General features: G+C 41.2%; 3 protein-coding genes across 4 annotated transcripts in view; 2 read left to right on the top strand and 1 right to left on the bottom strand.

Annotated features, from left to right (window-relative positions):
• pag1 (phosphoprotein membrane anchor with glycosphingolipid microdomains 1) overlaps positions 1-11615 on the bottom strand; it is a 42832-nt gene extending 31217 nt beyond the window's left edge. For both annotated transcript variants that reach the window (XM_029514045.1, XM_029514044.1), the window contains exon 1: positions 11356-11615. The gene's annotated coding sequence lies outside the window, so the exon portion shown is untranslated. The remainder of the gene's footprint in view (positions 1-11355) is intronic.
• A 2769-nt stretch (positions 11616-14384) lies between these two features.
• mrpl53 (mitochondrial ribosomal protein L53) lies at positions 14385-16851 on the top strand. Its single transcript, XM_029514644.1, has 3 exons — positions 14385-14497; positions 15597-15709; positions 15966-16851. The coding sequence occupies exons 1-3, from the start codon at positions 14403-14405 to the stop codon at positions 16082-16084; spliced, it is 327 nt and encodes a 108-aa protein (XP_029370504.1). The 5' UTR covers positions 14385-14402; the 3' UTR covers positions 16085-16851.
• A 182-nt stretch (positions 16852-17033) lies between these two features.
• fabp4a (fatty acid binding protein 4a) lies at positions 17034-18484 on the top strand. Its single transcript, XM_029513606.1, has 4 exons — positions 17034-17194; positions 17353-17528; positions 17633-17734; positions 18214-18484. Exons 1-4 carry the CDS (start codon positions 17122-17124, stop codon positions 18265-18267), a joined length of 405 nt encoding a protein of 134 aa, XP_029369466.1. The 5' UTR covers positions 17034-17121; the 3' UTR covers positions 18268-18484.
• The last annotated feature ends 5831 nt before the right edge of the window (positions 18485-24315 follow it).

Raw genomic sequence — 24315 nt, 5'->3', positions numbered from 1 at the left:
CCAAAGAAAACACCCTGAACTGAATGTGGACATAATTGTTGGAGGAATACAATGAAAAAAGGGAACAAAAATAACTTTAGTCTCGGTTCAAAGAACTCAATGTTCAAATCAGCCACACCTTCACATTTCAGTGGTGCTTTAAGGTTTCTAAGTGGATCTTTTTTTCTTTTTTTTTTTTATCTAAAACTACACAGGATTACAAACTCCATGTAGGGTTAGAGAAGCTGACATGGAGGACTGAAAATATTGTCTGCGTGCGAAGAACGTCTATTTGTTGTGTCTGGTGAATCAAGTAGATCTGATTTCATGTTGGATTTCCTGCTGTCACTTTGGTTCATGTCCTCTTCCTCCTTCTTCTCTTTCCCTTCCCTCTGCTCCGTCCGCCCATCCCACATTCCTCTGCATCTAGAATCCAGAAATGAATTTCAGGGTCCCTCTGGACCCCCCCCCCCCCCACAAACAGACAGACACACACAGTACCTCAGTATATACATATGTACATATGGAGAGCTCAGCAGGTTGGCCCTGGATCCTTTTAATGTTCCCTGTTAGGTGCAGTTCAGCACAGCACCCTGCTGTGGTGGCTCTCATCGTCTTTCAAGCCCACATCTCCCTCTCTTAAAAAAGCCCTTTCTCTAACCCCTTCTGGCAATGAGTTCACTTCCTTTACCAGAAACTGGAAGGAAAGCCACTTTCATCTTCGCCTCCCTCTCCTGCTGCAGTCTGCAGAGAAGTTGCAGCTTCTGCAACACAACTAGACAGTTTGAGGCTTTGTAGGCGATTTTCCCAAACGCACTACTCCCTGGGACACACCTGTACACTTCCGTGTCTCACTGAGCTGTGAAAACAGATCGTGCATGTGAAAGATAAGCGGAATGAAGATGCGACTGCCATGGTTGTCATGCATCATATCACCTGTTTTCCATTTCCTCTAATCTTTACTGTGTATTCTCTTAACCATCCACTGCATTTCAGCAATCCCTTCCATCATCTCATAGTCTGCCCATCAAATCAATTTAATGAATCAATTAATTGTTTTGTATATAAAACATCAGTAGTAAAGCAGTAAAAAAATGATGTGTGGTGCACCATTAACAATGCTGAAGTGAAAATCACTTTCTTTGTCACAACACCACCACACAGGTCTTATATTTTCTATCAAGCCACCAAGTTTCACACTTGACAGGTTGGAAATAGATGATTCCTACTGTTTGTGCTTGAAAACCCATTTTTAATTACCAGAGCTCATTAATAAAACATTGCTGATTAATTTTCTCCTTACGAGTTGTTTAATTGTCAACTCCTCTCCGTGTAGTGCCGGGTATTGTTTGAATGTTAATGAAAAAATATCAAACACACAACCACACACACACAGTCATGCACAACATTTGCGTTCATGGTTCCAGAAGGGAAGGATTGGATGCATAAACTCGACCAAATATTAAGAAAAGACACAAGTTGAGGACTTTGAGAGAAGGCAATCAACTAATAATTTGTAACAAAAAGGCTTTATGAATAATAAATAAGAATTGGATATTAAAAAACGTTATGCCAGATTCTCATGTCTGAATATCCATTTATTTACAAGACAAAGATTTATTTATAAGATGAAAAGAAAATAATAGCAGCGTAATAGCAAAAGCAAAATTGCAAACAGAACCTTTCAATATTTATGACCGAATTAACAACATTTTTGACAGCATTAGTCCCGACTATGGGAGGTGAAACGCAATGAATATTTCGCAAGATGGCAACCAAAACCGTTTTCTCAATAATATTTTCCAACTGACTTAAAAACCATCAGTGAATTATTTATAAACTATTCATAAAGTCAGTGGTTAAAAGTATCAGCTTTTATGAAGCACAATTGAAAAGCTGAATAAGAAAGTCAGCAATAAGAAGAAATGCAGCCTCTCATCTGGGAGTGCTAAGAAAAACACCAGGGACAAACTGTCCAGGAACTGAAACGTCCCTCACTAACCTCAACAATCAACTCTTTGTTCTTCCTCTTGGCTCAAACATCTTTTCTCTTATTCTATTTACTCATTCATTTAGGACTGTCTCTCTGATTCTTTGTGCTCCGCTCTCGTTCTCTATATCTTTTCCTTTTCTTTCTCTCCTCCTTCCTTTACATTTTGGGATTGCTGCCCCTCCCGGCTAGTGTAGCATATTTGCCATAAGTCAACAGAGGCAAACAAGCGACCTATTCAGAGCGCTCAGCAGCGTCAGAGATGGAGAGAAGAGGGAGGAAGACGATGGAGTTTGGGAAAACAAAATGAGACAGAGGGTTAATTCTCTGGATGACTTGCAGATATCAGTATAAAACGTTATTTCAGAGAAACATGTGCAAATTGTGCAAACAGCCCTAATGGCTCTAATTGCAAAAACGTTCCTAACAGTGCTCATGTTTTTAATTATTGCAGACTGACTAGCATACAAACGCTGTCTGCAGCGCTCTCATCCTCCCATACGCGCACACACACACACACACACACTCACATCATGCTCTCTGGTGACATAATGCCCTACAGTGCATTAACAAATACTTTCCCTCTTGTAAACAGTCATTTTCAATCAGACTAAAGGCTACTCTCTGGAGAAAAATGGATAAAACCAGGCAGTCATTTCCTCTGTGCCAGCCAGATGATGGCTTCAGCAAAAAAACACAAACTTGGAAGCAAGACAAAAAACTGATCATATTTCTAATCACTCGTCTTACAGTGAGGGGAGAGTCACTCATTCAGTCAAGCTCAGTGATACAAGAAGCAAGTTAGAAGTTCTATTGACAGAAAATCTTTAAATTCAAGTCTATCAGTCTCAAGAAGCGTGGCATTAAAGTGACTGCTGTCCACAAAGACAACATATTTCAGGTTCACTCTGCTTATCTTTGCTTCGACCTTTGACCTTTGACACACACACACACACACACACACACACACGCAAAAGGGGCCTCATGTCCTCACTTTAACCCCTCTTAACCCAGTTCTGACAGTTCCCAATTTCTGATCATTATAATATGACTGCGACTAAATGCTGCACCTGTTTCATCACCAGCATCTCAGAACGTGGCGAATACTTTGTTTGCCACATCTCAGCCCTGCTGTCATTTGCCACCCATGCCCCCCCCCCACCACAAGACTTACCTTGTGGACACCAAAACCTTCAAAGTAAAACAAAAACAAAAACCCAGCATCTGGTCCTGGCGTGATATGCCCTACATCAATGCTGATAATTAGCCAGCAAGCAATAGCAACATTTGCCAAACCAATTTATAAGACTGATAACAGCAAGTCAGCTAATCTCATCATGCTGCAGTATTAATGAAAACATCAATATTAAATAGCATCAAGTTACTTATGTCAGAGAATGAAATGGTGTTCTGAGTCGGGCTGGAGCCTGTTAGCGGCTCTCAATGTTGGCTCCACAGTCGGACTCGGAAAGAAATTCACTCTGGGCGGTTGCAGAAATGGGATGGAGCTGGCAAAAATATAAAAACCTTCAGGAAGAATACATTATATTACAGGCAGGAGAACTGAGCACAGAAGTGGCACTTCAATCTGCTACTGAATTAATTGAAAAGGGACAAAACATTGCACCAAAACCAAACCTTTTCAGTGGCATCACTTATTAGTGACACAAAGTTTCAAGAAGGAGAAAACTAAAACTGAAACAATAAATAGTATCGAGCTGTGAACAGTCCCAACCTTTGTGGAAGGAGCGGACAGTTCAAATTGGAGAAAGCTATTGTAGCTATTGCATTATTGTGTTAAACCACCTCCTTTAATTAACATCCTCTATGAGCAGAGTAAACAGTACAAACATTGAACGAAGGAATATTTATGCCAATATGCTGTATAGGCTTCAGTTGAGTGATTACTAAAATAATAATAATAATAATAATAATAATAATAATAATAATGCAAAAAGAAATAATAAAAAAAGAACCAGCCAACCAAACAGCCTAAATTCAAATGAAGAAGCTGTTCTTTCTTATCATACAATGTGATTCTGATATTGGCCTTTTGGTATTTGCATTTTCTTTTTCCCTATTCAGTTCACCATCGTCTATCCAATTAAGCAAAAAGAAAAAATACACCACACTGCTCTTCAAAATGATGTTTGACCCTGAAGAGCTCCATCTTCCACTAAATTTCTCCCCTTTGGTTCCACACCTGTCCGTTCTCCACCTCCTGTCACCTCATTACTTCATAGAAGAGTAAAACAACTGTGGAAAAAAAGCTTGAAAAGGCCGCAGTGTGATATCAGCATTGTGCTATTGTATTTTATCAGACTGCAGGCACGTACCCACACCTTGTTTGTCTTCAGCTTATATTAATATGCCAGTACCCGTGGAGATAATGGGGGCATTTCCTATTATGAGCCGGCTTGGGAAAAGGGAAGAGGGAGGTACACTTTAATTTTAAGCAGGACACACTATCTTTGTGTGTGGCCGACAGCCTCTGGTCAAGATCGATGCCGCTGGTGTGGTTGGTTTTTGCCCTTTTTCAGAGTTTATTCCAGACGTGAAAATTAAACAAAGGCGGTTGTAACAGAAAGAAAGAGCGCTGGGAGAAAGGGTACAAGAAATATATAGAAAGAGGAAAGGAAAGTAAACAAACTGAAGTGAAATGGGAATAAGTGAGACATGATGTCAGCAGGTCAGCAAGAAGGAAGATTGGAATGCAAGTCAAAATCAGGAGACGGGGAAGGTGAAGAAAGAAAAGGAGGCAGGAGGGGAGCGAAGAAAACTAAATTAAACAGGAGAAAAATGGAATAAGCCAACTCACAGGACTATCGAAACAAAAAAAGAGGGGAAAAAAGAAAGAAAACGCGACAGACAGAATGCACGTAGATGAAGTACACAACCTCTCCTCACCACACTGACATCAGCTGATCTATGCGCATGCACGGAAAAGCTAAATATACACACAGACATGCACACACATAGACACATCACACAGCTAACTCACAATCACTTCTTTGTGTTGGATCGTATCGCGTTTTTCAGCTACAATAATAAAACATCTATGAACAGCTATTCTATTTTTTTTCTCTGGACACATGATGCCGAACACCTGACACCATTAATAAGCACATTGGAACAGATAGAACACTGTCCCACTGTATCATCTGTGCCTAACACTATAAATAAGGAAATTACTAAATAAATTATTACTTGCTCCGTATTTCCATAAAAAATCCAATTGTTTTCGTCGGCAGGAGAGGAAAAGACAGAAAGAAAAAAAGGCAAAGAGAGAACCAGATGTTGTTCAGGCAGAGCATATTTATGTTTGGACGTATACTACTGAGTGTATGTTTGTGCTTCATGTGTTGGTGTGTACAAGTCCCGAACATATGGAAGCATGTGCCCTGCAGCAGAGGTCAAGAAGAGGATCCTTCCCTCGCCTGACATCATAGCATCCCACTGCTGCAGTGTGTGTGTGTGTGTGTGTGTGTGTGTGTGTGTATGCGCTGCATCAGCAAAACCTAACACCAAGGAGAAGGGACAGTCTATACACACCCTGTTCACTGTTCACTGAACCATGACTACTGTCCATTTCCTCACCTCGCCCTTCCAGCACACACATAAGCTGTTTAGCATTAATTCCCATTTCTTCACAGCCTATTCAAATTGGCATTAATACAGACCTTAGACGTTGTTTTTACCAAACATGAAAACAAACTTCCACTGCCTGCTGCCTGAGCTTTGGAGAGGATGTTGCTACTCGTCCCCTCCCAGGCTTTGGCATCACTCCATTCGACTTATGGAGCTCGAAGCAACAATAATAGCGGACAGCTGGCCTCAATAAGAGCGAGTGAACATTCCAACAGGGGAAGGGTTCGGGTTATCTTCACCAACGTGAACCTGGGATTATTTACAGTACATCAGCAGAACTGGAGCAAAGCCGCATCAGCTCTCAGCAGAGTGCAACGGTTTTTCTTGCCAGATCCAACCTGGAGGCACACAATTTGGAAGCATTGCAAAGTATGGTAGTGGGTTCCAGTGTGCTTAGAAATGTGTTTTGGCACTGGAAATGTTCACATCAAGAGAAGGGGGAAGTTTGGAGAAACCCATTCAGGAGTACCTCAGCAGAATCAGATGACCCAAATCACTCAAATCATATGGGCCGCTAATGTGCTGTGTTTTTTTCAGATGAAACAACTGTTCACATGACAATAACTGCTTATCTGAAATCATCTAGAGCTTCGTTCTAGAAATGTGTTCCTTTCAAGTTTCTCAAATGCTATACTTTGAGTGCCATGACACAAACTGACTTAGTTTGGAAACGGGATAGGATTAAAACCTATTGAGAGAAACAGAAACTACCTGCATAATTAGAAAAAAAAAATTATTGACAGGAATCAATCACACCTTCAGGTCCACTCCTTAGCTCCCTGCTGTATTACGTGGCTTTGGATGCAGTCGCCAAGGCACATGAGTTCAGTAGCTGTGACAGATTCCTCCAAAGCACTTTTCAAAATCGTCTTCTGTGTATGCCGTCAGAGTTATAATTTGGAACAGGAGGTCAAGAGAAGCAGCTAACCTTGGTCTTCACCTATGTGAGTCATCTGCAGCCCCTTATACTCAATATACTCGTGTAAAAACAAACTACAGTCACACAAGAATCCCCAAACTTCAGCAATGTCAGTGTACCATAAGTGCTTTTCAACCCTGAAACCCTGCATGCAGATTCGAACATCAAGGGATGAACAATCTGCATTGCTGTCCAATCTTGGGATAAACTACTCTGATTTCCCATCGCAGCTCCTCCGTGGCAATCTCAGTTCATTTCAGCTGTGTTTACTTGCTGTGAACACGCTTTGCTCTCCGCCACCACTCTCACTCTCTGCTTGGCCCCGTCACACTGTAGCACAGAGGTTAGGTGTGTTTCAGTGTTGCAGCTGAACGACAAAGTCTGTGTGTGTGTGTGTGTGCACGTGTGTAAAAAGGTGACAAACATGAGTTGAAGTGGGAGCTGATGTGTCTTGAAGCTGCACATACGTTTGGATGTTTGAGATCTGAGTTCTTTGTGTGACTGTCTATTTCATGCCTGTTTGTGTTGTGTGGGTGTGTGAGTGTGTGGGTGTGTGTGTGTGTGTGTGGTCTTTCTGGGCAGGATCAGGCAGGATTCCAACAACTGTACATCATCAGGACAAACAAGTCAAGCCTGTAACAATGTGTGGCATGTCTCTTTTACGCACAACACAAACACCTAAACATGAGATTTAGCATTCCTTTTGTACACACACACACCTCCTGATACTCATCAGGTTAAAGAAACGAAGAACGAAAGCCAAACTATTTTTTATTATATCACAATTACAGGTAGAGAACAGAGAAGAAGTCAGATAAATGTGTAGTTCTGAGGGAAAAAAAGCTTCATATGCTGTTATGCTGAAATGTATTTGAAACCGGAGTGATGAAGAGGTAAAATATCTATTTCAGAAATTGATTTTTTTTTTTTTTTTAATGTCTTCATCACTCTGATATAGAGTGAAATCTTTCCCAAGCCAGCAACTTCACATTCAGCTGAAGAAAAGATTCATTTTGGCTAAACGATTGAATCCATTATTGATTAACTGGTGTAAGATTTAAGATTTTAGCTCAGCGGAACATTAGTGAGCAGAGAGGGAAATTACCTGATTTTACAGAGGGGTGAGAAAAAAAACATCTCATCTGACGTTAGTCACATGCTTGGTGTTATTGTGGAAAATTACCATTTCTGCTCCACACATGTTGAAGAATCATACCCTCAAATGGCTCCTCTGAAGACGTGTGTGCTGGTTTCCCCCAAGAAGAAGCTACAGTTGCTCTAATCGCTACCACAAGTGCAATTTAAAAAAGCATAAATGCCCTTTACACTGTGCAGAACAAATGGAAAATCGATTCTGCGTGTGTCAATACTGTTGAGAAGGCAGAGAGGCTCTAATAACCCAACTGATACACTGTAGATCAATATCTTCATTTTATTATTAGAATTGCTCCCTCGTTTTTTTTTTTTTTTTGTTTTTTTTTTTTAAATCAACCTCATCAGTTATAAATTCCATCTAATATTTATTCTTACTCATTCCACTTCCTCTTTCCCTGATTGAATCTGTTTCACTTTTCACTCCATCTAAATCAGAGGTCTCCAACTCCGGTTCTGGAGAGCTACCGTCCTGCAAGTTTCAGATGTTTCCCGCTCCAACACACCTGATTCAAATATCTAAATCATGCAGGACGGTGGCCCTCCAGGATCGGCGTTTGAGATGTCTGATCTAAATTATCTTGTTTTCAGAAAGCAGAGGGAACAAGACCTTTTAGACAAACAACCTTAATTCAGCTGCAATTAACAAATGCAAAGTGAGTGATAATAACTCCTGCAAAAAGGTCCTTCATGAACTCCTCTATGAAATCATGGAGCCAAAATGCAGATCAAAAGTTTGAGATAAATGAGCTGAATGAAAGACCGAAATCTAAAAAGACCTTTAAAGCAAAAACAAATATTTACAACCAAGACTTCAAAGCTGTAGAGACACAGTTGTGACTTTTGTGCAGAGGCAGCAAAAGCAACAGGGACTGAGGTCAAACTCCGAAGATACCTCTATTTAAATTACATATCTAATATTAGAGTGGCAGAAACACAGCTGTGTGTTTCTCAGTTGGAAGTCTGCCATTTAATACATGACACTTGTCTTTGTTTGAGGTAGAACCCCACGTTTCTAAGGTCAACACAAACAATTGGATGAATTTATTACTTACGTGCAAGAATTTTGAGGAACAAGCAAGTAATTGCTTCAGTTCACCATCAACAAATTGAATTTGAAATTTGTCTCATAGTGTTTATCACACAAATCCTTGCCTGACCATCACAAGTGAAAGTAATTACATTTATCGTCCAAGGAAAGAACTCTTTGCTTCGCTTGTACGAAACGGTATTCCCGTCTTTCAGAACTGAATCCTGCTCAATCCAAAGCAGGCCTGACATTTAACAAACTGTTGGGGCTTTGGTAGTCACAGCAACACACCGCTCCAGACTCCTCTTAATTCCCAGAGGTGTGTCTCTCAGATGGACAGGGGCATCAAACGGGGCATGCAGGGTAATTGCAAAACGCGGGGCGCAGAGCCTAACTATTCACTGTTTGCCTACCAATGATGGGGATGGGGGTTTGTGCTTGTTGAAGCCTAAGTGAGTGTGAAATGTGTGTAGTCTGGCATCTTGACAGCCTATGATGAAACTCTACTTTTCCAGCAGTCAGACAGGGCATGATTATACTTCATCCTGTCAGCAGCAGGACATCCAGGCCCAGTTCAGCAACATCACTGCGTTCTCTCTCACGTGTATCAGGCACACTGTACGGTAACTAGCTTTAATGAGCGCGCAATTAAAGGCAATCTTGATGCCGATATTTGAGCTACAGGTCTAACAGGTAGCATTTAGAAGCAAAGATCATCTTTGGAGATGCAACAGATAACATATACAGAAAAATATGTAAATAAAACAGTGGATCGGGCTCGAAATGCAGCACCCGTCCTGTTTTTTTTTTTTCTTTTTAGGTGTGTCAGTTTGGAAAGAAAGGACGGCTAAATATGATCAGCGTCAAAGTGGAGATGATGTTTTTAAATGTAAAGGGCATTTTCAGGTTTAGCCCAGTTCATGTCAATGTGCTGGTCTACTTGTCAGTGCTAACTGTGCCACTGGCAGGCAATCCACTTCATCATCATGGTAGCAATTGTTCAGGTCCATGGTGAGCACTCTCAGCTATTTCGCTCCAAACTCATCTCCTTTTTTTTTTTTATACACAACAGCTGCAAATGTCCAATCTTGTGTCCTTCCAGAGAAGCTCACATTTTTTCTGCTGTGCTTTTACATTAGTCTCAACACAGGCAATCGCTCATCAAATGATGAAACACATGCATAGGTCTTTTACTACCAGCACTTCTCAATATATGACACAGTGAGGCTTTGTGACTTATTCACAGTGATTCAAGTCACATGGTTTTCATGCATCCACTGTAGCTGCCAGGTGATGCTCATAAAAGGAGTTCATTTTGCCATGGTTACACAGTTACTGTGTAAAGCAGAACTATCACCATGTTCCTGCATAGATGTCCAATTTAATTAATATTTAGCGCATATTATAAGGAAGTGAAGAGAATGCAAAGGGAAGCAAATGAATGTAAACATCAACTTCTGTGAAGGCCAGGGTGCTGCAGAGCGCTTGGGCTGCCAGCAGCTCCAATTCAACAACTGAACACATCAGCTCTGATGGAAAGGGGCGGTCTGTTGGTGGCATTTGGCTCTATGGGCCCGTGTGTGCGAGTCTGCAAGTGTGAAGAGAAGAAATCTGGGGAAACCTTGAGGGAATCTGACAGAGTGTGAAAAATTCTGTTTATTTACCTGGCAGGCCAGCCAAGAGGAAATTACAGAGGGAGATGGACGGAGGATTGTGCGTGTGTCTGCTTCTATCTCATCATGCGTGTCTACATCAAATGTGCACATGCAGTATGTGTGTTTGTCCATGTGTACATGCATGCCAGCTTTGAGCGGCATCAGAAGAGAGGCCACTTTATTTGTCAATGTCAGTGAGGATAGTGCTGGTTATGCATGTCTGAGGACATCCAGAGGGGGCGGTGGGGGGTTTAGTATCAACAGCCACACAACACCATCCATGTTCAGTGTTTGATGTGATGCGCGTGTCTGTATGTGCATGCATGCAACACCAACTGCTCTGTGTGCTGCCATGGGGGAAGTTCATTTGCATCTCAAACACCAATACAGGCATAGCCTATCTCACAGCTCTGGAGTCCGAATACTGTCGTTTCCAACAATGTGGTGACACATAATGGACTGCAAAACTGCATCCAATTCCCTGCCTGAAATAAAACTTTACCTCGTTGCAAGACAAACATAACTGAGTTAATATCAAATTGATACCAGGACCTGTGGTGATGGAGATCTGAAGGTAACACCAAGGTTATAAGGTTGCATCTTCCATCCAAACAGACTGCCAGGATGATTTGAAACTGCACCTACTGCAGCAGACTGTGAGCCAGCAGCCTGACAGGATGGAGGAGAATCAGCGAGGATGCAACTGCATCAAAGTGACAACTTCTCGGCGAGTGCCATCACATCCACTGAAACCTGCAGCTTCGGTCAGCGCAGTTTGAACAGGAAGCAGCGTTTTCTGCAGCGGCAACAAGTCCCCGCTGCTCGCACTCACACTGCCGCAGTCACCGCTGCTGTCAGGGAACTTTCAGCCCATCCACGATCACACACACACACACACACACACACACACACACACACCGCATGGTGCACAAACTGTAACAATCACACAAACAACGCAACTTGATAGGAAACGATGACTTACCAGAGAGAGCGAGAGAGGCAGGCGGACAGGGAGAGAGGACCCTCCACAAATCAGCATTCAGCGGCGGTTTTTGGAGAGAAAGTGCGGCTGGATCGGTCCTGGTGTTTTTCTCCTCTTGTCCTACCGCTTCCGGTGTCACATCAGCGGCGTGAGAGCGGCGTGTTGCCTGAAGAGGACACACACGGCGATGCGCTCATTTCTGGACGTGAGAGACATCGAGATGTTCAGTTCAGTCTGCTCGGCTCTCTGAGCTCCGACAGCCAGCCAGGTCGCTGCTGGGAGGAGGAGGAGGAGGAGGAGTGGTGCCGGAGAGCAGCCGCGCTGGGCCTCATGGGAAATGCAGTCCGCCATTACACCGTCAAGACAGGCTCTTAAAAGAGTGGATCACTGAGGGTTTCCTCTAACAGTCAGATGAACTAGAGTTCATTCCTTCACAATCATTAAGTAAATGTGGGAGTAGTTTAAGGGATCATGAGCGATTCGGTCTATCAGTGATTATTTGTTAATCTACATATCCAGCTTCATTATGTCAAAGAAATTAATCAATTAATATCAAGAAAAAGTCCTTGCAGTGAAATAAATAGGCCACATAATGTTACAATACTATGAATGAAAGACTGCTGCTATATCACTTCGGTTGTAAATAAAGAAGTTTGCCGAAGTTTACACATCTCTATTGAAACTGCGGCTCTGTAACACCTTCTGATTCTTCAATGTAAAACCCAATAGTATTTAAAGCACTGCAAGTGAGCACAACAAATTGTTTTCAGTATGTAGTGGCCTATCAAACTTTCTGTTTTTACGTCTATCAAAGTAAAGTGAAGCATACTGAAATGTTCCCTGCTACTGATTTAGAATGTAGCAGAGACACTTTGATGGGATTTGTCAACGGTTTCATGCCAACAGCTGTTACAGCAGAGCAGACTGCCTTGAGGGGCTGAGCAGACAGCTTTTTTTTGTTTTAGTAAATTATGAGCTCCGTTGGTTTGAGTGACGTGTTTAATATCTAACATAGAAAAAACAACATGGAAAGTATGATCAAGAGTTTGATTGGCAGTTTTATTTTGTAACATTTTCATCAGTGACTGTATGGGTTTGAGTTATTTATACTTCTAAGGACGCCCTTATGACTCCTAGGAGTTCCTGAGAAACAACTGCAGTCATGAATGCAGTACTACTTCCTTACTTACTGCGTGGCCTGTTTGTCTCAAAGGAGTAGGGGAGGCAACCTAGGGGAGTATTTTGTGCTCTCTGTTTCAGTTGCATGTTTGCTGTAACTGTTCAACTTCAATAGGAGTCCAAATTCACAGCTAAATTGGGTGTTACTTTAGGTGTGAAAAAGTAGTAGCGTTATGGCACATTGAACCATGTGACACAACCGAAAACACATCTAGGCCTCTCCCTTTACACAACAAGAAGTTTTGTTAGATGAAATTCTGCACCATTTTTTTCTTGTTAGATCAACTATCCACCTTCTCTGTTTCGGATTACCCCACTCCCACTACCTTACAACTGGAAATACAGTACAGCTATTATCTGTGTGTGTGTTTGTGTGTGGTAGAGAGGGCGTGGATTATGTTGAGGAAATGCTTCTGCCCCTCAGTAGCTGTATGTCTAAATTTAGAGCCCCATGTCTCCACTGTCCTACTGTCAGAGGCCGAGTTGGATTGTTGGCCTTTCAGGAAAGAGGGTTGAGACGCATTGAAATTAGGATAAATTGTAAAAACTCAGAAAACAAGGTGGCTATAAATACACAGCTATATTGAACACATATCAAGGAAGTGCAAACATACAGCTTTCGCGTTTTACAAAATGGGTAGACAGATTGATTAGCATACAACACTTCCCCTCTTTTTTCTGCAGAGATAAAGCACACTATTTCATGAAAGAAAAATAATATCTGACAACTGAAACATAGAAAACCTAGGAAATTTACTGAGAAAGTAAAAAAAAAAAAAATCCTGACAATGCATGGCTGAAGGTCAAACACACAACTACTTTGTGTTAGTTTAAAAAAAAATCTAATTTGACAACCATTCCATCATAAATGCAAAATAGCTATTCTGATTTGATGCTCCAGTCATCTCTGCCTTACTCTTTTGTTTAGTTTACTGAAACTATGCAAACGCTAATTCAATTTGGAGCAAGTGCTAACATAGTAAAAATTCAAATACATTTATATTTTTTTCTACCCAGAGAGGCTTTTGACCCTTTTAATCTGTGCAGAAAGCAGCAGTAGCCAGGGACCATTTTCTGTCCTCCTTGTCTATTTGATTATGAGACTTGTCTGTTTGATTGTCTATTTGGAGAGCAGCACCTTCTTTATTGACTTAGTGCCTGACAGATCCCACACCCACCCACTCACCCACTAACATAAATCTGTTTTGTGACATTCGTTGTCAGATGATCACAGGAAAGTGCCACAGTCAGTGTCTGTCTGTTTTAACTAATTAGCCTTGTCATGTCGTTGTGAATGAGATGAGACCATTTACATATTTGTAATCATATTTTATATTAAGATTACCCATTCACAGCCTGTGGTGCTGTTAAACAATTGTTCTGTGCGTATATATAAACAGCTGACACCATAAGAGAGAGTGGAAACTAAAAACATGTCCTCAAGCTACTTCACTAGGTAGACCAAGACGTCTCTACACATGTTGGAAATGTAACACAACAATCAAATAATTTCAACTCAATCAATTTGTTTAATAACTGCATTTATAGAGCCAGCACATTCCACAAATCAAATATTGAGGATTTTAAATGAAGCCATGGGCACATTTTGATATCCATGAACATCCTTGAAGCAAAGAGGTGTTAATAGTTAAAAACACAACATAACTCGTTGTTTTCTTCACATATTCCTAAATTTATTAGCTTAATTAGACCCACTGTTAACAACCCTCTTAACCAAATGACATTTTTCTTCTTAGTTCCTCCTTAAACCAGCAGGCCCGGGAGTTAGTGATCATCTGGCTCCATCTTGTGTCCAACATGAGCTGCCATCGCTGTCTGGCGGGGTCAGAGGTCACTGAAGAACAAACATGGCCGCCTCCAGTAAAGCGACCGTGGTGCTGAAGGCTGTGAAGCAGATAGCGGTTCGGTTTTGTCCGTTTGAGTCCAATGTCCGGTCCACACGGTAAGAAGTGTGTATTTGTCGGCTGGTCCTGTTGTGGTGTCGTTGTGTTGTTGTGTTTGTGTCTGAACAGGAGTCAGCCTCCCCGGACTCCTGTGAGTGTCACCATCGGAGGGAGAAAGATAATCGTGAACTGCTGTCAAACCCTTAAATGGCTTTAGTGCCATTTCACAGCTACATGTTTGTTTTAAGTATGTTTCCCCTCTACTCGGTGCTAGCTTTTAATTAGCATGTCATGCTAACATGAATCTCTGTGTGGATTAAAATCCTCTGTGGTTGCGTTATGCACCACCAGATCTTTGCGGACAGCAGCCAAAACAAAAATGATTACGTCCACATGAAAAGTTTCTCCTGTCGTGGCTGCCACCTGTTTACATCGGTGAAGTGAGTTCTGTGTGAATAGTTTAGAGTTCGTGGTTTAGAACCACAAGATCTCTGGACTCAGTGTGAAAACTCACAATACTCTTTCCTAGACATTATTGTCAGTAGGGCTGTTACGATCTCCATCAAAACTTCACAATAACAGTATTGTAATATTGTAATATTGTCATCATAAATGTCTCTTTAAAGTTACAGTTATTTGCCATTTCTGTTGGAATAGTTGTGTTTGCATTTCATTTTAATTTTACGCATTTAAAATGATGATGTGATTTTTGTTGAGTCTACCAAACAAGCATTTTCCTTAACTTATGAAAAATATGATTATGATTCGTAGGCTCAGTGTCTCTGTAGCACAGCACTGCTTGTGGTACACACAATGGACAGCTTTGTTGTGACGCATTGGATATTATACCTTCAATTATATTTGAAGTAATTGTGGTTATATCTGTCCAAATTTTGGATCTGAATATAGTTTGATATCGTTCATAGAAATAGATATATTTTCATTTGGCTTATAAAATCTGAATTTCCTAAATTTAGTAACTGTATCTGTCAAATACTTCAGGAAAAACTTCAATACTTAACTTGGAGTAGCATAAAATAGACATGCTTTAGTAAATTTGAGTAGCTTTTATATTGTGCTGAAGTGCAGTACTTACAAAAAAAAATGCTCTTACTCATCAAATGTAAAAAGGCATATAATAATGTTGTTGCTGCACAGAGAGTTTCTGGCCATGGTGGGTTCAGAGAAGGCCAGGTCTACCAACATGAACTGTGAGGTGATATCCACGGTGAGCCATGACAAGTCTGACCCAGTGGTGGACATTACTTTTTGTAAGTATTGTCCGGCTAAATAGAAATTTGTATGAGCTTAGTTTCACCGTCACCCCAGCTTCAGCATTCAGGTTCATCCTATATGACTTATTAAACATTGCTTCACAAAAATTAATGTCATATAGCCAAGTGTGTTGCTTGACTTTTGATCAGAGTTAGCATTTCACATTTTTGCCTCTTGTACTCTTTATACACACAGATCAGTCACTGTGGCTCTTGAGTTATCTCATTGTGTATTTGTCCTTCCTTCCCACAGCGGATGGGGAGAAGCTCGTGATGAAGGGAGCAAAGTTGACCTGCAGTGAAATGCTGAGTGCATTTCAATCACAGTGTTTAGCAAAGGACGTACAGGCAAAAGCTGCGGCAAAGAAGTGATATTCCATGTGCTGAATATACATGTATTGAATTCATCTGTATTTATCTGTGTACATTCTTAGATGTTTCTAATAAAAGTATCTCATGTAAATGTGGGAGTTCTTGTGTGAACTGACCTTTGGCTCACTGAAGGTAAGCTCCGCATTCAATGTGACGTGATGTAATTTGGAAAAGGAAAGATATAGTCTTGTTACCCCTCCTTCTATTGAATTAACTCGTTCCATGTTCCTTTACCATTTTTTTCTGAGGATGAACTTTGATACAGTAACAATGGAAAAAAAATAGATGTACCACATCCTCATATTGGGAAACGGTGTGAACATCCTTATTAGCTTTGTTTATGTTCTACAAATTATATACATCCGTTGAAATGCTTTAACTGGCAGAAAACATGCTGTGATCAGGGTCATGGCGCGTCATTGTATTTTGTTCCATTTTCGTGATAAAGGAGACCATTCTAGCGTTTCAGAGAAAGGACATTATGCAAGCTCCAACGTTTTGACACAGCAGGCTTACATCTAATTTGGCACAGAGCTTTAGATGCAGCCCCACTGAAGAGAAAAACCTTTCACCCCCAAATCCTCACTGCAAGTCCAGCCCTGTTCGTATAGCATCCATAACTTTGTGGTTTTCCATCATAGATAGTTGTGTGTGTGTGTGTTTGTGTCTCTAAACAAAGTTTAATGTTTTCCACTTAAATGACAGTAATACTGGCGCCACCATCATTTCAAAAATATTATTTTTTAAATTTCTAGATAATTGTTTGATTAGTGAAACGTGCATTCGTTTTTAATATCATTTAAACACATTTTGGATTTTCTGAGGTTAGAAATCCTGAAAAAAAAAAAGCGATAAGAAATCACATTCTGGGTTTACTACAATGTGACGTCACACGCTGTGATTGGTCCCTCCTGCCTGCTTGACTTCGGGCTGGCCCTTTAAAAACGCGCTAAGTTTTTTCCCACACTGAAGGCACACTGAATCTGGAGGCACACTGCTGACAATCTGTTGAGGATTTCACACCAGACACCGCAAATATGGTTGAGAATTTTGTTGGAACATGGAAGATGGTTTCCAGCGATAACTTTGATGACTACATGAAGGCAATTGGTAGGACAGTTTGTTTTAAAAAAAAAATGAAGTTACATTTAAATAATAATACCTATACTTTTTGCATTTGCTCATTTACACTAAGAGTAATTGATTCCAGTGCAGGCTCTTGATTCTTTTGCATCCTAAATGGGCCTCTCCACCTTCTCGCCATGCAGGTGTGGGATTTGCCACCCGGCAGGTGGGGAATCGGACCAAGCCCAGTTTGATAGTGAGCGTGGACGACCACGGGATTGTATGCATGAAGTCTCAGAGCACCTTCAAAACCACCGAAATCAAGTTCAAGCTGAACGAGCCGTTTGAGGAGACCACCGCCGACGACAGGAAGACCACGGTCAGTGTGACAAGTGAGCCGCAGCCCGCAGGAGCTGCGTGTGTGCGGGGAAAGTAACGCGTTGTGTGTGTGTGTGTGTGTGTGTGTGTCTGTCCCTCCCGCAGACCGTGGTGACGCTGGAAAACGGCAAACTGGTGCAGAAACAGAGCTGGGACGGCAAAGAAACGAATATCGAGAGGGAGGTCTCAGACGGGAAATTAGTAGCGGTAAGGTTTATATGAAAACAAAGTCAACCTTTCAATCATATAAACTATTACTTACAACTGTCTTTAGTATCACGTTATCACTTAGAAGCATCTTTGCCTTTTTCAATTATTTTCAAGCCTGCCAATGGGATTGAAATGTGTGCATGGTCTCCCAACTCCATACTCTTCTAAGAACAAGCACGTGCCTTATTGCTAAAATCCTACATGATGGGCTTACTCTCATTGCTCACCTTAAATACAACAAATATTGTAATCCCAAGGAAAGCCTGAATCTCTTTTTTTTTTTTTTTTTTTTTTTTAATCCAGCCGCTGAACACCAGAGATACTATCCCTTTTACAGCTTTATGTGATAACAGCGGTTTTAAATTCTTTCTCTCATTAAAAGCGTGTGCAGGAATTACTCTTTGCTGACTTCTCATGTTCAGACCACATCTGATTTTTTTTTTTTTTTTTTTTTTTTTTTTTTTTCCACCCTGCAGAAATGCATAATTGGAGAAGTGGTTGCAGTGAGGACATACGTAAAGGAGGCATGATCAGCTTGGTCCTCTCCTCGGATGCATTGCTGGATGACAGGCTCAGTTCAATGAGCGCAGTACCAAACTGAAGTAACGGCATGTTCGGCTCACCTTATTCTTTATCTTCACTGTGTTGCCAAAACACACGTTTCTGTGCCTCTGTTCTCCAACATGACACATTTGGTTTCATTTGGAATTGTGATGATCTGAATAAAAATGAATGAAAACTGTCAAATTCTGCCTCTGAATATGTTTCTTTTTTTTTTTTTTTTTAGTTGTCCATAGGCCTGCTTGTCTGCTCCGTGTTTGACTGACACGATGTTAAAATGCAGTTGTGCTACTCTTCAAAGGATTCCAGTCATTAGGGCACTGCTTAAAATGTCCTCTCATGGGAATATGCCACTTAATGTTTCCAGCTTTGATGGTTTAATGTTGTGTTTGGTGACTATTACTCCATGATTATTCCATGTGTGATCACAGCTTCCAGCTGTTTTGGCTTGTACAGCTCCTTTATGCTTCCTTATTTTGGTCAGAAGAGAAAGAGTCCGAACTATTCCCTCACTCAAAGGTCAGGAGGCATGCAGTCAACCATCCTGATGATGTATGATGTGTGTTGGCAGGGACTCCTTGAGGAATGTGAGCTCTTTTCAGGAGTATCATGCAGAGAGTTCAGTGAGGAAACATATCCCTGCTTCCTTTTTGGGAGGTCAAACATTTCCCATTGGCAGCTGTACATACATAAACTAAAAGCATTATGGGTTGTCGTAATAGACACCCCCACCCTTGGCCACTGGTCAAATGTGTGTGTACTGGGTGAGGGGGGACTGTTCCAGAGGGAACGGTCACTTTCCCATGGCAGGAAAGGGAAATGATAGCGCTGATTGGCCCTAATGGCATAAACAGCTGAAACAGGTAGAATTGAAGGCCAACGTAATTGTTCCTTTTCGTGTGGACAATAGCTTTGGCAGCGGCTGAGGACGTACAGTATTTGAACTTCTGGGCAGATGCCAAGTGGATGAGAATATCACAGTTGATGGCCAACAAAGGTTATCTGTATTAGTTTATTCAGTGGCTCTGTTTTTAACGCTGCCAATATTTTTCACTTCCAAAGCTAGAGTGCCATTTATTTTGATAACAACAAATGCAGCATTGAAAGAAACACAGAGCACCAATCTAATATAGAGTGGATGCAGTTTCGGTTAAAATTTTCCCATCCATTCCAAAAGACAAGCGACTTGCAATGGTCTTCACTGAGCCAAGGCTGGATTTCTAACTGAGCACCTGAGGATTATTGAATCCTCCAGGGCTTCCGAAAGCCCCAGGTTCACCGTGTCAGTTGGTTTTTGATTACCTCCAAAGCTTTTAGGGAATTTATGCCACAAAAATAAAGCACCAAAAGGATCTTGCAATATTAGACCTATGGCCATCTCTGGCTTTCTTTATATTAGTTTATGTTGTGCCGATACTATGTATTCTCATATAGAGGATATTGTGTTTCACAAAATAACAAATGCACTCAAATAAGACAGCTAACATCTGCACTAAAAGGTGTACCACTAAAAATAAAATGGAGTGTTGCCGGTGAATGTATATGAACATCACAAACACGTTCACAACAACAACGAGCCTCTGTTTTAGTTGTGCTCATCTTCTCACAGCCTGAAAGAAAAGATCACATCTGTTATGGATTGACTTACAGGTGCAGCGCTTGTGAACCACAGGCGTCCCCGTCACTTTGTTTGGATAACCGCAGGGAGCGAGGCAGATCTCCACCTCCGCCTTTTATCTCAGACATCTCCACTTGATGGTCCACTGTATTATTTCATTACATGAAATGAATCTGATAATAAGTAGAGCTGGAAACTTTGAGATAATTGATCAAAATATGAGGCACATTTCGCAACTGGCTTTGCTAATACAGCACTGAAATAGTATACATGAACAATGTGCAGGAGGCAGAGCGTCTGAAGAAATGTTTTCTAGCCTAAGGCCCAACAGAACAGGAGAGGAGAGGTCTTGGTCTTCCTCTGCAGCCTGCAGTTGGCAGAGGTGAAACTTACATCCCCAGAGTGGTTTCAGAATTCAACTTAGGAAACTGCTCAGGAAGGAGGAAGATAGCGAGAGACCTGCTTAGAATTCACCAGCAGGATGAACTGGAGTTTAGACAGTCAGTGTCATTGTGATTTCCCTTACAATCTCATGTAACAAAAAATACACTAAATTATTTAAAATTAATGGTATAACTGAGGTATAACCCCAATCTAACATTCCAATTGTCCATACATGTGTAAATGTGTTTGATGTGTGTGAGTGTGGGTGTGCGTGTGTGTGTGTGTATTCCCATGCCTGTCAGCCGATAGTATCTTGTTGACACTGGGAGTGTCTGGTGTTAATACAGATTTGCCTTTAGCTTTAGAAGAATTAACTCACATCCTTTGTGTAACATCTGGAAAGTTCCACTTGAGTTTTCATGTCGACTCCCTTCCTTCTGCTTGTCCTTAACTTAAACTCTGTCAAAACACCAACAGCTTTCATGTTGAAGTGGATTAGCGGAGCTAAAGATACATTGATGTATGAGTTTTGAATCTTCCTGCAACACATGTAGAGCTCTTCTACATAATTTCACTTTGCCCCATGTGCCACCACCAACACGTCAATACTCGGCAATACAATCAGGGCAGACTTTGTATTTATTCATTATCTGTGTATTTATTTAGAGTGGTTTGTTGAAGAACTGCTTCCCTGATCTGATATTTGGCAAATGTTTATTCCTAAGAAACGCTGAGGACGCTGAACTACGAGATGTGATGCGTGACAAAGACCTGCAGTGTCTGAGGATGTAAACTGTCAGTTACAGCAAAATAATCTAAAAAACCAGGAACATAAAAAATAAAAGGCACTCAGGGACAAAATCTTATCTTTGTTTTGTTTGTTCTTCCACATCTGAGGAACTGTGATGTGTGATAGAGAATAGTTTTAAAAAGTGGGAGATAATTTTCTTTGTGATGACACAATTTAATTCTGGAGTTAAAAATCACAAAGCTCTAGTCAGGTGACTTAACCTAAGAGCGGCATTTTGAACTAAATATTTCAGGATGGAAATAATGATACACACACACAAAAAAAAAAAAGCTTCACCACATCATCAGTGTTTTCATTGTGGTTTGGTGTAAATCATGTTGGTTTCAGGGAGAGGAAGACAAACAAAAAAGAGTCTAGGAAGGTGTCAGCGAAGTTCACGCCTCCACGTTCGCTCATAGCATTGTATATTCATCAGTTTTACCTCAACGCCCTCTTGCCACTGGAGCTGAGGTCTGAGTGCAGGGCGGGACGGTTGCTATGCTACAAGCTTCCTCTCCACTGACCATTGCAATCCAGCTATACTTAAGACTGAACTTTGATTTATATGTCTAAGTGTTATGCAAACTGTGCGCTCTCTGGTCACACAAGGCCGGCTGTACCATTATCTCCCCAAACACCAGTAGAGCCATATCTGTGGTCCCTGGAATGGAAACTGTTTTAGATCAGGGATTGCATCAGGTAATGCAGCATTATGTAATTTACCCTTTTTTTTTTTCCACTGTTACAGTTACAGTATGATCAACTGCCACTGGCAAGACAAACCCTAACTCAATGCCACATTGATATATACACGTGATGAACAAAAAATAAGGAAACCCTGTTAATATAATACTATATAGTTCAATAGCCTCATTATCTTCCAAATGATCAAACAGTCCTAGTAATAAACTGGATATTTCCCGGGCTTTGACAATAGGTAGCTGTAACGCAAATTTCTTTGCTATTTGCGCCATTCGTTTTATTTGTACTGAAGCAAGTCCAAGTTGTGAGCTGTGGAATTAGGTCCACTCCGCAGGGATGTCAGAGGTCAGGGTCGGGCAAAGAATGCCAACAGAAAGCCAAATAGTATGAGACTTTTTAATATTTTTGACCTGATCGCATGGTTACTGCTCAGCCTTTCTGTTGTGTAAGAGGCTGAGCGATATTCAAAACTCACAATCAGCTCTAAATAAGCACCGGTAAGACCTAAATGGATAAACTTTAAATCATGTTTTATTAAAACCAGTTGTTCAAAGTGTTCTTGCTCTAAGTACGGGTGTAGGGGTAGTTCAAAATATAGCTTCCAAAGACACATCTGCATTACATGAGGAAATAAACTTTAGCCTTTGAGGAGACCACAAAGAAACAGTTTTCAAGTCATCCCATCAGGAGTTCCTGCCTATGTGAGGCCCCTGTGAGCCACTCAGTACCTCAGAGGAAGGATGGTGAAAATCTTTGTAGTGCGGCTATACAAATGAGACCCTACACAATGCTCCCCTCTGGAGAGCACGCCAAGCCAAGCTCACCCATCGCAACTTTTATGCTATATACAAAGTTAGTTAGCCGACATTTCTTTTGTTCGCTTTTCCTTTGCAGCTAGACAACAAAAAGTCAGGAAGTGTTATGATTTTCTATCTGGCTCCATCACATAACTATGTCATGCAGGTTTCCACTCCTCCTCCAACTACTGTGTGACAGGGCATGTGATCTGTAATCTGAGGGGGAGTCGATGGCGGTAGAGGGAGTGAGGAATGGGGTGATCATCACAATGAGTGTGTGTGTGTGTCTGTGTTGAACCAGATGGGAAGTAACATTCTGTACATGGATCCTGTTTGTTCACATTAAGCGCTCTTTGTGTTCAACCCTTTAAAAAGAACTCGGCGACTTTGTAACATGCAGAGCGGTTTATTTTATGGACGCAGCATGAAGTGTGAGCGGAACTTCTGTGAGGGGCAAATAAACAGTAAATTATTACACAATCATGTATGCACTTTACATTCTCAGTCCTAAGCAAGATGTGGAGTAAGGATTAAAAGCAATCAGTATAGTATATTACATTCATTCTACAACAGAACATTAAAATTAAGAAAAGGGAGGGATTAATTAAGGAAGCATGCTGGGAAATTAGGGGTAGCAGCAGACGTTATAGCCTGAAGTATGTCTTAACTTTAGGATCGGAAGAACAATTTGTGCCAGACAATACAGCAGCCTGTCTGTTGTACCTCATACGATAACACAAAGAGGGGCAAGATTTCAAGGAATCCAAGAGAATAAAGGCCATGGTAGGTGATGATTTGTTGTGGGGTTTTGTGTCTTAGGTATGCACAAAGGCCGACACACACACAGATACACTGACCTTCAACTGCAGGTGGTTTGACTGAATGGTGTCGGTATTTTAAAGGTCAGACTTTGCTGTTCGTCTGCCCCCTTTTCAATGGCCCGTTTTTCATCAACAGAAAGAGGCAAAGAATGGTCGACTGAAAGATATGAAAGAACAGAGTGAAGAGATCGATACGTCAGATGTCTCACTTCGTGGGACAAATGCTGTACGTGGTGGTTCTTCAGAGGATTTATTCAGAGCTCACATTAGCTGCTCTCTAAGCACAAAGCCTTTGAGCGAAAATGGAGCTATAATTATGTAAGTCAGTCTGTCAATAGAAATGACGTAACATTTCATCACTGACTGAGCACGAGCAAGTTGGACTTGTGTCTGGAAAACATTAGCAAACAGTGGGCCATCAGGAAATTTAGCCTGATGAACACTTTGAGATGCGCTGTCGGCAAAAGGCATCTCCAAACAATGCACTGGAGAGCTAATCGCGGCTTCTGATAGGAGGCAGGGAAACGGAAGCCATTAATCACAGGCTGACCTTTCTCCAAGAGAAATAATAGACCTTAAAGCAGCATAAACATCAGACCTGAGGTATATCAAACTTCCACAAAGTTTTCTTTTTATAGCTGTCCTGTATTGTCCTGTTGCGAACATGCCAATGAGTTAATTGCCGTGCGATTACAAGTGTTTTGGCAGTGTACAGAAGGACTATAATAGCACTAATTTGTGAAGCTTACCTAATTGATTCGAAGGATGAAAGTACATTGAACTGTGAAGCCATAAGTCCGAGGTCTTTGGGTTTACAGCTGTTTGACTCATCGCCCGTGTGAAACTTACCGAGAAATAGCTCAGCTGCCTTCCCCGCAGGGCACAGCTGCACGTTAAACAAACAA

The sequence above is a fragment of the Echeneis naucrates genome, chromosome 11 (genome assembly GCF_900963305.1).
Source record: "Echeneis naucrates chromosome 11, fEcheNa1.1, whole genome shotgun sequence".
In the NCBI taxonomy this organism is placed as follows: Eukaryota; Metazoa; Chordata; class Actinopteri; order Carangiformes; family Echeneidae; genus Echeneis; species Echeneis naucrates.
Note: the sequence above shows the minus strand (reverse complement) of the source record. Positions and strands in the feature narration are given on the sequence as shown.